This window comes from Benincasa hispida, chromosome 10 (genome assembly GCF_027475165.1).
Source record: "Benincasa hispida cultivar pf3 chromosome 10, pf3_genome.v1.1, whole genome shotgun sequence".
Lineage (NCBI taxonomy): Eukaryota > Viridiplantae > Streptophyta > Magnoliopsida > Cucurbitales > Cucurbitaceae > Benincasa > Benincasa hispida.
In genome coordinates, this window is record NC_143487.1 from 50,211,862 (window position 1) to 50,226,682 (window position 14,821).

General features: G+C 32.4%; 1 protein-coding gene across 4 annotated transcripts; it reads right to left on the reverse strand.

Annotated features, from left to right (window-relative positions):
• Positions 1–2,591: 2,591 nt before the first annotated feature.
• LOC120088520 (DNAJ heat shock N-terminal domain-containing protein) lies at positions 2,592–11,717 on the reverse strand. 4 transcript variants are annotated; one of them, XM_039045897.2, is made up of 10 exons: positions 11,166–11,717; positions 10,839–10,950; positions 5,274–5,333; positions 5,064–5,146; positions 4,414–4,579; positions 4,200–4,329; positions 3,912–4,070; positions 3,669–3,841; positions 2,997–3,077; positions 2,592–2,909 (listed from the first exon to the last, which is right to left on the reverse strand). In XM_039045897.2, the coding sequence occupies exons 2-10, from the start codon at positions 10,923–10,925 to the stop codon at positions 2,829–2,831; spliced, it is 1,020 nt and encodes a 339-aa protein (XP_038901825.1). In that variant the 5' UTR covers positions 10,926–10,950; positions 11,166–11,717; the 3' UTR covers positions 2,592–2,828. The 4 variants fall into 4 exon arrangements, with proteins under 4 accessions (XP_038901825.1, XP_038901826.1, XP_090162109.1 ...); XM_039045898.2 differs by having other exon boundaries at positions 10,839–10,927; positions 11,166–11,557; XM_090305983.1 differs by having other exon boundaries at positions 4,200–4,579.
• Between the last annotated feature and the right edge of the window lie 3,104 nt (positions 11,718–14,821).

Below are 14,821 nucleotides of genomic sequence, written 5' to 3' on the forward strand. Positions count from 1 at the left end.
ATTTTCAACAATTTTGTCATTTAAAATAATCTTTTTTTTTTCTTTCTTCCATTTTCATCAAAATTGAACTTCAATCAAGCCAACTCAAAGGTTAATTTCTCTATTTTAGACTTTTCGTTGTCTATGGTATTTTGCCTTTTTTCAACTAATATCAATGATTTCAATTTTTTAATGTAGCTTTTGCATTCCAACCTGTTTTTTTTATACCTAGCAGGGCCAATATCCAACGTTAGAAAATTAAGGACCTCTCACTCCTTATAAGATAGATGAGTTACTCCTCTCATTACCATTTGATTTTGAGATAGAAATTCATATTATCAAATATGGTATCAAAACTCATAAAGTCCAAACGAGTATTCAGTCCAATAAAAAGAAATTGCGATCCGATCAATAATGGTGAACCCAAAAGAGACATTGAAAAAAATTAAGAGACATCACATTTCTAAGATTAGTGAACTATTCTTCTCTCTATCAGTTGGTTTTAAGATGAAACTTCATACTACCAAATAAAGCAAATCAAAGTGAGTTTTTTTCCCTTCCTGTTTGCTTAGTTCATCGTCATTAACAATTATTATTTTTTGTTTATTTTTGTTGATTTTAATAAGAATAATATGTTTATCATGGAGTTTTTTTCCTCTAAAATATCGCAATTTTGGAAACATTTTATAAAAATATACTTTCGAACTTATGAGAAAAAAATTGTAGTTTAAAAAAATGTCGCATTAAAAAACCACTCAATATAGGCATTTGTTTAAAAAGAAGTGTTATATATATATATAGATTGAATCTTCAATAGGCGATAATTTTTTAATATTTTTTTTTCAAAAAAATTAGAAGATGGCATTTTCAACATGAATCTACCTAGGGGGCATTTAAGATGAATCTACTTAGGGGCATTTAGGGTAAGTAGTTAGTTATTATAGTCTTATATTATTATAATTGAGTTATAATAATTTGTGTTTGAAGTGTAGATTTTAGTTTAGATTATAATAATATGTGTTTAAAGTGTAAACTATTTTAATTTGAGAAAGAAATAGTAAACACGGTAGCAAAGAATAAAAAAAATGATGAATGTAAAATAGTAAAAACTGTCGAAAATTGGAGTTTTGAAATAGTGATGATCGTAGCTAAGTGAGAGTTTTGAAATAGTATTTAGAAAGTTATTATAATCTTGGAATAGTCTTTACTTCAAATGCTTCAAAAGAGTTTAAAAAATTAGAAGATGACATCTTCAAACTTAAACCCTAATTTTTTTTTTTTTTAAAAAAAAAAAAAGTGAGTTGATCGCATCTTTAACATGCGATGTATTTAGGATTTGAAAAATAAAAGTAAAAGATCGTAACTTCCAATCAAAACCCTAGTTTGAAAAAAAAGAAATTAAATAGATGTAGATGCCATCTTTTATTTTTATGAAAAATTAAAAGAACGCATCTTCAACGTGCTAACTTTTGATTTTTTTAAAAAAAACAAATATTTTTTTTTTTCACAAGGAGTAGTAATTTTAGAAAGGTCACATTTTTAATTTAAATGCAACCATTATAAACCTACAATATTCTCCTAATAAGTTCGAAAACATTTTATATTTTCATAAAAGGTCTTTAAACTTGCAATAAAAAAATAAATTAAAAAAAGACCGTTTATTGTTTCGTTTTATTGTCTTTAATTTCTTTCCGAATAAATCAACTAAACAAATTCAAAATTAAAAGAAAAATTACGTAGTTTTTATGTGTTTATTATTATTTTTTTGGAATAGAAAGGGAAAAGGATAAATAGGAAAAGAAGAACAAAAATATAATACATAATTCACACGACTTCCAATTAAATTATAAGGACGTAACAGTAAAATGTTATACTTTTTTCTTTCATTTCTCGTGACTAACCAAACAAAAGAAATTTAATTTCAATAATTTTAAATCGTTTGGTTTCATTTTCATTTTTGAAAATTCTATAATTTAAATTCATTTCTATCCAAATTCATATCCTAAGCAAAGCATAAAAGGATCAGCTTTCATATATTTTTATTTGATTTTTCAGTCGTCTTATTAACAACTCTTTTCAATTCTATTTCTTACTCTAATTTCTATATAGAGAACTTTCATTTGAAACATTATTTTAGCCAAGTTTTCTTTTATGATTATTATTTTTCATTTTTACCCTTTATTTCGAGTCATCTATGTCATTTCTCCTTCATATTAATGGCACTGTGACTAATTTCACAAAAAAGGAAAATTTTGAGTTTTTTTTTTTGGGGTAAAGTCATTCCAAATAACCTTCGGGTGGCCAATAAAATAAGCATGAAAGTTCCCAATATTTCTAATAATAATAATAATAAAAGCCATGAAAGTTCCCAAAGTAAAATAAGATTTAAATTTATATTGATTTATTATAATATGGTAAATAAAAAAGAAACATTTTTTTTATAAATTAGCCAACCAGCCATAACATAACAATTCTATCCTTCATCTCCTCTCATCATCCTTTAAATTTCAGACCAATTATTCAAGAAATAAAGCTCACAAACAAGTTGTAAATAGAATATTGAAATGCAAACAAAATATGTTCTTTTTAAAAAGACAGTGACTAGACAATGATTTAGAAACCCAACTCTCCTATATAGTTTATTTACAAGAAAAAGAACAGATTGTAAACTACAAATTACAAAATAGGAAAGAAATTATTCAAATGAATGATGGTATTCTCAACAAAACATACAAAATATGAAGAAGAATCACTTAACTCAAATAAATAGAATAGAAAAGAACATCATCAGATCACCATCCTTGAGCAGAAAAGTAAGGAGACTTAACAGTTGCCATGGAAGTGTGAGATCATGAAGTTGAAGCAGCACCAATTGATCTATCACTTTCATGCCTCAGGCTGTTTTCTCTACTGTAAGCTGACTTTGCTCCCTGAAAAGTTAGCAACAGATGGATGAAGCAGCACACATGTAACACAACCGAAACGTCTCAAATCGAAGTTTTTCTTTGGGCTCTTACTTGGAAGATCGCTCCAAACTTCCTTAATGCTCTAGCTCGTAGCTTCAATACGTCTTTCGACACACTGGGGTCTCTAAGAACCTGATAGAGAACAGACAGTTCAAATATATGCTGCTTGCTGTGAATCAAGATGACTCCAAAGTTTATTGGTGTCATGTTCATTTTCATGTATCAGTTAATTTTCTTATATAATCAACCAAAAGTTTATTTATGTCGTGTTTATTTTTGTGGCTATCTAGCACATCTCTTCCTTTTTCTGGGATTTAGGAGGGCATGGAGCGCGGATGATGAAGAGCGGCTAAAATGATAATGGAAACAGATCGTTTCTTTTCATGGGAGAATACTGAAGTTGATGCTTTTCTAGTCTACGCAAGTGTCGGGGTGACTGGTAAACAATATAGCTAAATTATGTGTGCAATATCGGTTAGCCATAGACCCCCAGTTACTAGATCTAATCCTCCGCGAAAAGTCAGAAATTCCCCATATTTTGACCAATTTAAAGTTTAAAATGGGGTGACTCCCTCAGCAAAACTAGGACAAAGTTTTTCCTAGTTCTCATTTATGTAAAATCATAACATTTGAGTAAGTTACATAAGTGAAAAATATATAATCAACCTCACAATCCTGAGTTCAACAGTTTAGATTAAGAGAAAGTATGATATTGTAACTCACCACTTGGCAGACACGTGACAGAGTAGATTCTATGTCGACCACATTAATCTGCCAAAGCGAGTTAAGAACAGCGTCTTTCTTCTCTTCAATGGCTTTTGCCAGGTTCTCGTCTCTGTTATCTCCTTCATTAAGCCTCTTCAACTCTTCCTGTAATTGAATCAAAGAAACAGCACCTGCATAAAAGTGCACAAGTTAGGATCAAATTACAGGTTTTGAAGATTTATAACCAAGAAAGAATAATACCTGAAGCTGCCATCACTTGTGATTTTATCTGGTGTCCTTTATCTCGCACCCACTCCGCTAAAAATGGCACATTCATATAACGTCTGTCCTTCCCAAGTTCCTTTGCAGCTTTCCTTGTGTATATGTATCCAATAGTGTGCAGCATGGTCTCACCAAAAGCTGATTGCAAGTAACTTTTGGGTAATTTGTAGGTAAAAGGCATGTAATAATGTAATGTTTTTCCCCTTATATAACTTGCACAAACTAGAATGGTTTTATAGAGAAAACATATATAATGGTTATCACTACCAGCATTGGAGAGTCGTTGTGCTTCTGAACTTGCCCATGTCACAAACTCATCAACCTGACCATCAACATATGGTTGGAGGCGCTCTTTCAAAATGTTTACAAGTTTATTTTCCCTTTCCTTTTGAAACAGCTGCATTTTTACTGAGTATGGATAAATGGCATGACAAAAGTCTGCTTTTACATCTGCATCACTGAACTTGAGGGAAAAGCATACCTTTATCTTTTCCTGAATTTTTTGCCTGCGTAACTCGGGGTCTGGTGAATCTTCCTCGAGTTCCAAAGATGATAATACAGCCAAAGCAAGCTGACCAACATACTCTTCAAAAAACTCACTTCCAAAAAGCATACCAAATACAGATGCAGGGTCCACCATGGCGTCCCTATGAAAAACAGGGAAAAAATATCAGCCAATCATCCCATCCATCTTTTTTCCAAAAGAAGATACAAATCGATAAATGGAAAAGAAAGCCATTGGAAAAATTGGTGAAACATAAGTTATAGTTTAATAGCGTCACATTCTGAGGAATAAAACTTAGGACTAGATTTGTTTCTTCAATTAGCACTCTTTACCAAAAAGCCTACGTTAAATTGATGGTTTCAATCAATAGTATATAAAAAAGATCAAACACCTATTAGCTTAAGCTTTTATGTTTATTGGTAGTTCAATAACATATTAGAGTTGAATGCCCTGTGTTAAAATATCTAGATGATTTTATATCTTAACCTTTTGGACTTTACTGGTAATTTAATAAATTCCAAACTTGCAAGTTTGCAACATAACACCAGGGACAAATCATTCTGTGCAAAACAAAAAAATAGATATACATCCATACAGATATTACATTCTCAGTTTAAGAAACATACTGTTGTACTCCTGCCCTCCCATACTTGTCATACGCGTCACGCTTCTCAGGATCGCTCAATACCTGATAAGCCTCTCCCAGTACCTTTACAAGGACAATTACAAGCAATTGCATAACAAATCACATACCTGGCTTTCTGTTTAACAACGAAACAAACAGATTGTGCTAACAAAATATGAGAGACTAAACAGGGTTAGTAATTTCAATTCACCTGAAAATTTGCTGCAGCTTTTGGATCTCCTTGATTTTTATCTGGATGAACTAGCCTTGCCTGAAAAACAGACATTAAGATTATGAGATGTCCCACTCCCACCCCACCATTAACAAAATTCCCATCCTAAGGTACCCTATGCCAAGACTTGGAATGTTTGGGGATATTAAGAGAGCTCACTAAAAGCTGGATTACTTATGTATTATATGCTGTTTCAACTGATTAATTAGCTTTGTATTTTCTGTTAATCAGTTGCATAATTTGTTTTATTTCTTTTTCACAATTGAGTCTCCTATAAAAGGCCACTGTGTTGATCACTTTATTCAATAATAATGAAAGTCATTTTGTGATCAATTCTATGTTGATTAGAATTCTATTATGGTATCAGAGCTTAAAGTCTAATGACTGAAGTTTCTAGTTTTTTTTTTTTTCTTTTTTTTCCCTGGCGATGGATATTCCCACCAGAGAGCAGTCTTCGGCTGAGACGATTTCCTCTGTAACTCCATTCAAGGTACTCAATCCAGGAAGTAAAATTACTACTCTGAAGCTTGATGAAAGTAATTTTCTATCTTAAAAACTTCAAATTACCACAACCTTGAGAGGCTATGACCTTGAAAGATTCATTGATCAAGAAAGTACTGCTCCATCAAAGTTTCTTCCAACTGAATCGACAACTTCTTCAACAAGAATAACGAATCCAGAGTACAACTTTTGGGTAAGGCAAGTCTTACCATTTCTTGACTTCTTGGAGCTATGTCGAAGGAGATTCTTTCTGAAATGTTAAATTGTTCAACGTCTCAAGAAGTTTGGAATGTTCTTACTGCAAGATTTGCTTCTCGTAATATGGCCCGTGTTCTTGATTTGAAAGGAAAATTGGAAGCGATGAAGAAGGGGAACATGAAATTGGAGTATTTTCAAAAAATCAAAGCCCTAGTTGAATCGTCGAAAGCAGCTGGAAGAAGAGTATCTCAGGAAGATCATGTTATGCATATTTTAACATGATTGGGCCCTGAATATGATTCCACAGTTTCTGTAATCACTAATAAGGATGAATATCCTTCTTTACAAAGAGTTTACTCTCAATTACTTGCTCAAGAAAATCAAATTGAAAGACACGGTTTGCTTAATGCCGATGGGTTTGCGCCTTCAGTTAATCTGACCATGCAAAATCAACCAAAACAATCATCTTCTCCGTTTCAGTCAAACAATAATGTTGAAAGTAACAGACGCGACAAGAATCAAAATGGGAAGCAACACAAACGTTTTTGGAATAATAATGGTAAACCTCAGTGTCAGGTATGTGGCAAATTTGGACATACAACCTTGAAGTGTTATCTTCTTCTTGAAAAATGGTTTCATGGACCAAACTTAAGTCATAATGGACAGAATGTTTCCTCGAATCCTCAAGGACAGAATATGAGTCCATTTGTCAACACTTTATCAATTCAAAATGATTTCAACAGGGAAAATCAATGGTTTCCAGATTCTAGAGTCACTAATCATGTCACATATGATGCATCAAATTTGACCTTTGGAGCTGAATATCTTGGGGACAACAAGGTGGTTGTAGGCAATGTTGCAAGTTTGAATGTCTCTCGTATAGAAAATTCTTTTCTACAATCTTCTTTTCCTAATACCTATTTGAATACTATCTTTCAACTTAAGAATCTACTTCATGTGCCTAAAATAACCAAAAATCTTATAAGTGTCAGTCAGTTTGCTAAAGACAATCGTGTCTATTTTGAATTTCACTCCAATGTTTGTCTTGTGAAGGATCTCAATGGCCAAACTCTTCTCAAAGGCGATATTTTGATGGACTCTATTGTTTTGCAATGGAAAAAGCTAAGTCCCAAAGAGTTCTCTCCGCTCATGGGTAAACATCAAAAGGAATTCCTCAAGTTCTTCATACATCGGTCACAAACTGTAAAGAAAATCAGTCCTCTATTCCTTCTATACTTGATATATGGCATAATAGATTAGGCCATCCAAGTTTAAATACTGTCAAACTTGTTCTTACCTCTTGTGATATTTCCTATTCAAATAAAAATACCTTCTCTATTTGTGCTATGGCTAAGAGTCATAATCTTCCTTTTACCAATTCTCAAACTACTTACTCAAAACCTTTACAATTAGTTGTAAATGATGTTTGGGGGTCATCTTATCAAACTTCTAGGATTGGTTTTAAATACTATATTAGTTTGTTGATGCTTTCTCGAGATTTACATGGATTTATTTTCTTAGAACTAAAAATGAGGCTTTTAGTACTTTTTTATCTTTTAAACAAACAGTTGAAAAACTTCTAGGTCATTCCATACTTCGTCTTCAAACCAATGGAGAGGATGAATTTCGTTCATTCATTCCTTATCTAAAATCTCAAGGTATTCAACATAGAATGACTTGTCCTCATACTTCCCAACAAAATGGTATTGTAGGAGAAAGCATAGACATATTGTAGAAACAGGTCTAGCTTTATTATCTCATTCCTCTCTAAATCTTGATTTTTGGGATGATGCTTTTTCCACTGCAGTATATTTGATAAATAGACTTCCTACATTAGTTCATCAACAAATGTCTCCTTTAGAGAAGGTTTTTGGCACCAAACCTGACTACTCATTCCTAAAAACATTTGGTTGTCTATGTTATCCATCATTGAGATCTTACAATAAGCACAAACTTGATCCTCAGTCTACTCCATGTATCTTCATAGGATATAGTTCTATTCACAAAGGATATAAATGCCTATCTCAATCTGGTAGAGTGTATGTCTTGAGGCATGTACTCTTTGATGAGTCAAAATTTCCCACTTCATCTTTTTTTAAAACCAGTTAATCATCGTCCTTTATACCTTCTATTTCCACTTATCTGCCTATCCTATAACCCTACCGGTCGTTTACTAGTGAGCCAAAATTTTCCACTTTATGTCCTATCATTAATGATATGTCCAATCATACCTCAATAAATACTGACCTTCCAGTGTCCAGTGACCATCCTATTACCCAGTGTCCAAATGAAATACACAACAGCTCCACTCCAATGTCTTCGACTAATCCTCTCTCTTCTTCACCTATTGCTGACAATTCATTAGTTGAGTCTCTTTCTTTATCTTCCCCTCAAGACTCCTCTCCAAATAGCCTGCAAGCATCTGCTTTTAATCCAAATGAAAATGAGAGGTCATTCAATCTTGCACCTCTGTCGGGCTCTTCCTCTGTTGTCAATCAACATCCAATGGTCACGAGGGGAATGAATGGGATTTTTAAGCCTAAAATTTTTTTTGTGGAATATGTTGAAGTAGAGCCTCCAAATGTTAAAGAAGCATTGAAGTGTCCTCATTGGGTACAAGCTATGACAGATGAGTACAAAGCTTTGTTATCAAATAACACGTGGTCTTTGGAGTCTCAACCATCTGATCAAAAGGTAATTGGATGCAAATGGGTGTTTAAGATCAAAAGAAATTATGATGGCTCTATAGCTCAATATAAAGCAAGGTTGTTTGCTTAAGGGTATAATCAAGTTGTTGATATTGATTATACAGACACGCGTTTAGTCCGGTTGTAAAACCTATAACTATTAGAGTGTTGTTTACTCTTGCATTACACTATGGATAACAATTGAGACAAGTTGATATCAATAATGCCTTTTGATAGAACCCGGATATATTGAAATATAAAAAGATAACGGAAATGCAAGATAAATCAAATGTTCGAGGTACTTGGATCCTCCCAATCTTGAGGTAACCCTCAAGCCCTAATTCATATGCAAAATATTGCTTACCTCCTCCATTCCCCTCTCCCTCTATTTATAATCAACAATTATAACTAACTCCCTATCTAATTCCTATTATGCCTTTAATACCCTAATAATCCTCTAATACCGATTCTATCACCTTTCTTCATGGCATACTAGAAGATGAGGTTTATATGGCTCAACTACCAGGTATGATTGATAAATCAGCTCCTACAAAGGTATGTAAACTCAGAAAAGCACTGCATGGATTAAAGCAGGCTCCTCGTGTTTGGTTTGATCGACTGACTTCTTTTCTTCATTTGATGGGGTTTACAAATTCTAAAGCTGATTCTTCTCTTTTGATATATCAAAAAAATAAAGTGTTTTGTTATGTTCTTATATATGTAGATGACATTGTCAATTCAGGAAATTCAACATCTATGATTGATAGACTGATATCTGAGTTAAACAAGAAGTTTTCTCTTAAGGATCTGGGTTTATTGAACTATTTTTTGGGAGTTGAGGTATCATATCTTGAGTCTGGAGGTTTGTTTTTGTCACAAAAGAAATATATATCAGATCGTTTGTACAAAGCAAAAATGCAAGATGCAAAGTCTATGGCTACTCTAATGGTCAGTGGTTCTATTTTATCAGCCTTTCATGGTAAAAGATTTGATGATGTAAGGCTGTATAGAAGCATAGTTGGAGCTTCGCAGTATGTAACCTTAACAAGACCAGAGATTTCCTACAGTGTAAATAAAGTTTGTCAGTTTATGCACTCTCCAAATCAATTCCATTGGCAAGCTGTGAAACGCATCCTCAGATACTTGACAGGTACAATTGATCATGGGCTATTGTTTAAGAACCCAAAACACTTGACTATTCAATGATTTGTTGATGCTGATTAGGCCTCAGACCTAGACGATAGGAAATCAACTTCTCAACTTCTGGAGTTCGTGTTTATTTTTGGAGGAAATTTAATTCAATGAGCTTCAAAGAAACAAACAATTATTTTCAAATCTAGCATAGAGGCAGCATATAGAAGCTTGGCTCTTGCTCCTTCAGAATTGGTATGGTTACATTCATTATTCATAGACTCACATGTTTGATTATGGCAACCTCCTACTCTATGGTGTGATAATCTTAGTGTGGTTCACTCAAGTGCAAATCCAGTTTTTCATTCTCGCACAAAACATGTTGAAATAGACATCTACTTTGTCCGAGATCTTGTGCAGCAAAAGAAAATCAGAATTCAACATCTTCCAACTAGTGCTCAAGTTGCAGATGTCTTCACCAAACCTTTATCACCTACATCCTTTTTTCCATTAAGAGACAAGTTCAATGTATGTTCTTCTCAACACGTGGGCTTGAAGGGGTATTAAGAGAGCTCACTAAAAGCTGGATTACTTATGCATTATATGTTGTTTCAACTGATTATTTAGTTTTGTATTTTCTGCTAATCAGTTGCATAATTTGTATTATTTCTTTTTCAAAGTGAGTCTCCTATATAAGGCCACTTGTTGATCACTTTATTCAATAATAATGAAAGTCATTTTGTGATCAATTCCCTGTTGATTAGAATTCTATTAAGAGATACTCTAAGGTCTTCGAGCTGGCATTCAGACAAGCCAAGCCTTCTCAAAGACTAGCGAATTAGACCAAGCATAATACAAAGAGTGGACCTCCATTACAGGGGAAAAAAGACATTAACAAAGCTTCCTTATCCAGATCATAAGACATCCCCAACATTGACAACAAGAAATGCAGTTAAGAGTTTTAAGACTAAGAGGCAACGTAATGAGATTCATTAATCATCATAATCATGGAAAATTGAAAAATTACCTTAACGTAGTAAGCCTTTTTAATTTCTGCAGAGGAGGCATTAAAGCTGACACCCAATACATCATAATAACCAGTCTCCTTCACCATAGCTGTTGAATCTCAAGCTTTTCAACTTGTAAGTCTCAAATAGAACAAATTAGTCTCATGGGTGAAGAAAAAGCAAAATACATAAGACCCAAAATGGGAAAGAAAGAACAAATCTAACCCAAAATCCGGCTAATACATCAAGGGCATCAAATAAAATCGGAAGAAAAGTAAGAAATCAAACAGAAAATTGAAATAAAAAACGAAGTTACACGGTGGGGAAAAGGGAGTGCGGCGACTTACAAGGTATTGATGGAATCAGATCCGGAAAATTCAGAAGCAAATGATGGAGATGAGGAAAGAGAGAAATGGGTTTGAAGGAGGAGATATAAGATTGGTGAAGAACACGGCGGGGACTGGGATTACAGCGACGGAGGAAGAATCTGAGAAGATGGGTTGGCAACGACGGTAATGGGGCGGTGGGAAATCGGCAGAAACGCGTCGGAATTTCTTACACACACAATAATTTAGAAGAAAAGTTGATTGATTTAGATGATTTGATGGGTTCTTTTACTTGGTTTCTTGGAAATTGGCTGGTTTCAGACATGATTTTTTCTCTAGAGTATATTCTGATTTCCGTTGTGTCGTTCAGCTTCGAAGCTTCCTCCTTCAGCCAAGTGTCGTCCGATGAAGGTTTCTCATTATTCATTAATGAGATTTTATTTATTTATTTATTTTTGGTACATGGCCATTCTCATTGTTTTATGAAATTAGACAAGTTCAGATATGAAAAGTTATTATTGGGAGGCCAACTTCTCATGTTACCAACATTTTATATCTTGTCCATCAAGAGTATATTCAATCTTCATCACCATCGATATTTTATTGTTCAACTCTAGCAACTACCTTCAACGACCAATTGCAATGACCACCTTCGAAGGCCAACTCTAACAGCCAACTCCGTTGACCACATCTGACCGCCAACTCTAGCAACCCATTGGCTGCGGCCAACTCTGGCAACATCCAACCATACTATTGACGGCCAATTCCAATGACCTCCAACGATAACCACTCTACCAACTCCAATGACCATTATTTTAAATTATGACTATTATAAATTTGGATTTTGTTGGCACACGAGTTTTTTGTTTTGTTGACGTTTGTGACATAAAAACGTCAATAAAACCTTAATTTAAAGCTTAAAAATAACTATTAATTAAAAATACATATAAAACATTGATAAATGTTTATATTTAAGTTGACGCACAAAATTGTCAATAAAAACACCTTTGTTCACATAAAAGTACGTAAGTTCTGTCAAAATGTTGATTTTCCAGTTGATTAGTTCATAGTATTTTATAGTCGTTCTTTATAGTAATTTAACATTAATAAAACCATTTTTATCATGTAAGAAATCAAACAAATTTGTATGTAAAAAAACTTTTGAGAAAAATTTATCAGACACATGAGTGTTTTTATTTTTTTTAAAAAAAAACTTTTATCAAAAGTGTTAAAATAAAAATGACTTAACTAGAAATATCACCTGCACAAATTTGTCAAATGATTGCTTAAATTAAAAAATATTGAAATACATGATCCAAAAGTAAACTCTATACTCATTTTCGGAAACTCCCAACCATACATGTGTGCTTAATAAATAATAAAATAAAGTGCAATCTATAGTTTATTAAAAAAAGATATTTAAAATTGTTGAATAAAAAAATTTCAAACAAAAATAATCATCATAAAAATATATTATTTATGTAAAAGAAAATTGCACTAGATACACCTAACATGAACTGAGCACTCAAACACCCAAAACACAGACATATAAACTCTACAAATGAATGAACTCAATTCATTGAGCCAAACAACCCCAAAGTGAAAATAACCATGTTGCGTACAAGTGTTGATACTTGGCTTTCGATCTTCATTCTTACCGTTCACTACTTGTTCTTTTTTAAATTTTCTTATGATTGCAATATGATTACACTTAAAATCATTCATGCATCAATTTTCACTAGTGTATAAAATGTCAATGCTGACAAAAATATCGAGAAGTTAATTTTATAGAAATGTTGATGAACATATTGATAAAATGTTGATGTTGGTGGATATTTCTAGAAAATTATAAAAACAAAAAAAACAAAAAAATAAATTTAAATAAGTAAATAAACATTTTATTATTTTTAAACAAGTTAACATGTCTGTTATCTATATTATATTTACACTAATGATATTTTATTACTTATATATTTCGTGAATTTTTCTATGACATAATGGAAATATTGATTCACTCCTCATGTCGATATCGAACACATTAAAACATTGAAATATTGACATGTCGACGGAATTTTAATACTATGATTATAAGTTTATCACACGTGTTAGATTTCTTCAAATGTTAGTTTTACAAAATGAACAATAAGAATTTATGTACGATGATTTTTAAAGAAAATCTTAACTGGGAGTCTAGATCGATTCAGCTATAGCAATTTAAAGTTAAATGGATAAAACTATTTGTCTCATATAATGATTTTTCAAACAAAATATAGTCGAGGGCATAAATTGATAGATTCATATTTTTAATTAATACAACTTTCAAAGTTTAAGAGTATAATTTGATATTTTCTTAAAAAACAACATAATATCACCAATAGGAATATAATATAATAATATGTATTTTAATGTATTTAAAAAGAGAAAAAATTTTATTCATTAATTTAACATAAATTTTTTTTCCAAAAATATTCATTAACATTACATTAATATTTGAGAAATTGCATTATATGGCAAATACATTTTAAAAAACCAAAGTCATGATTTCAACTTTTTTGTAATTGTAGGTGTGGCAATCACATAGCAATTACATAGAAATCAGATAACAATCACATAATAATCACATAGAAATCAGATCGCAATCAAATTTTCAGGCAGAAGTTTTTTGACATGTTTGCAAAAAAGCAAAACCTAAGGGCACGCGCCCAATTTTCAATTTTTTAAAATTAAAGTTGCAATTACCCCTTAATATTTTCCAAGTTTTTTTGTATGAAGATCCAAATTTGGTTGCGCTAATGCCGAATAACTCAAATTGTGAAACTATAGAAAACTAACATTTTGCTTACGTCACAATTATTAACCAACATTAAATTCTCCATATAATCCATTCGTGTTCACGAGTTTGCATCAATCAAGATTTTTATAAAATTGCAAATTCAGCATATTGTTACAATTTTGTGATCTTATGACATTTCTTTAACGTAAAATGATGTTCGGTTGGTGTCTTATCAATTTCTAATGGGTGAGACCTGCAATCACGAATGAACAATTCAATATTGGTCAATGCTTTGTAATAAAGAAAAAAAATAATTTACATTATTTTTAAAATCCGAGTCGTTTGACTCACTACAATATATTCATAAACCTTTTGATACTTATATATTCAACATTTTAAACATTGAGAGTGGACTACAATGGAAAGGTTTAAAAGATAGAATGAGAATTACCTACAAATTAGGAGGATTTTGTACGGATGACCTCCTTTCAATAGCGCTTTTAATTTTTAACCAACCTCCCGCAAAAATATTTTTATAACCTTTCGCTGACGTCATACGACCTTTTCCACATTGAAGATGACATCACATTCGGGTTGATATGTCCAACCCGATGGTGAACCGTTCCTAGCTTGATGACACTTCCACTCACGAACTTCACATTTTAATGGATGTTGCAACCAACTATCACTCGTGATAAGGATGATTATGCGAGCCCAATGTATTTAATAAGCCTTGACCCGATTTTCTAATGCAACCCGATGATCAAATTTTTTCCCCGTTAGGGCGATGAAACCTGCGAAGTCCTGACCCGATTTCAAAAAGATATCACAACATGGAATTAAGATACATTCAAATAAATATTGGTAACACTTCACATTCCAATCGCGATAGGGATGCCAATCT

Excerpts from the sequence above, each read along its gene's own strand:
- LOC120088520 (XM_090305983.1), bottom strand. The coding sequence starts at position 10,925 with ATGGTGAAGGAGACTGGTTATTATGATGTATTGGGTGTCAGCTTTAAT. Across the intron at positions 4,071-4,199 it reads ACAACGACTCTCCAATGCTG|CTTTTGGTGAGACCATGCTG; the intron begins GTAGTGATAACC and ends ACTTGCAATCAG. Across the intron at positions 2,910-2,996 it reads AGTTTGGAGCGATCTTCCAA|GGAGCAAAGTCAGCTTACAG; the intron begins GTAAGAGCCCAA and ends CTAACTTTTCAG.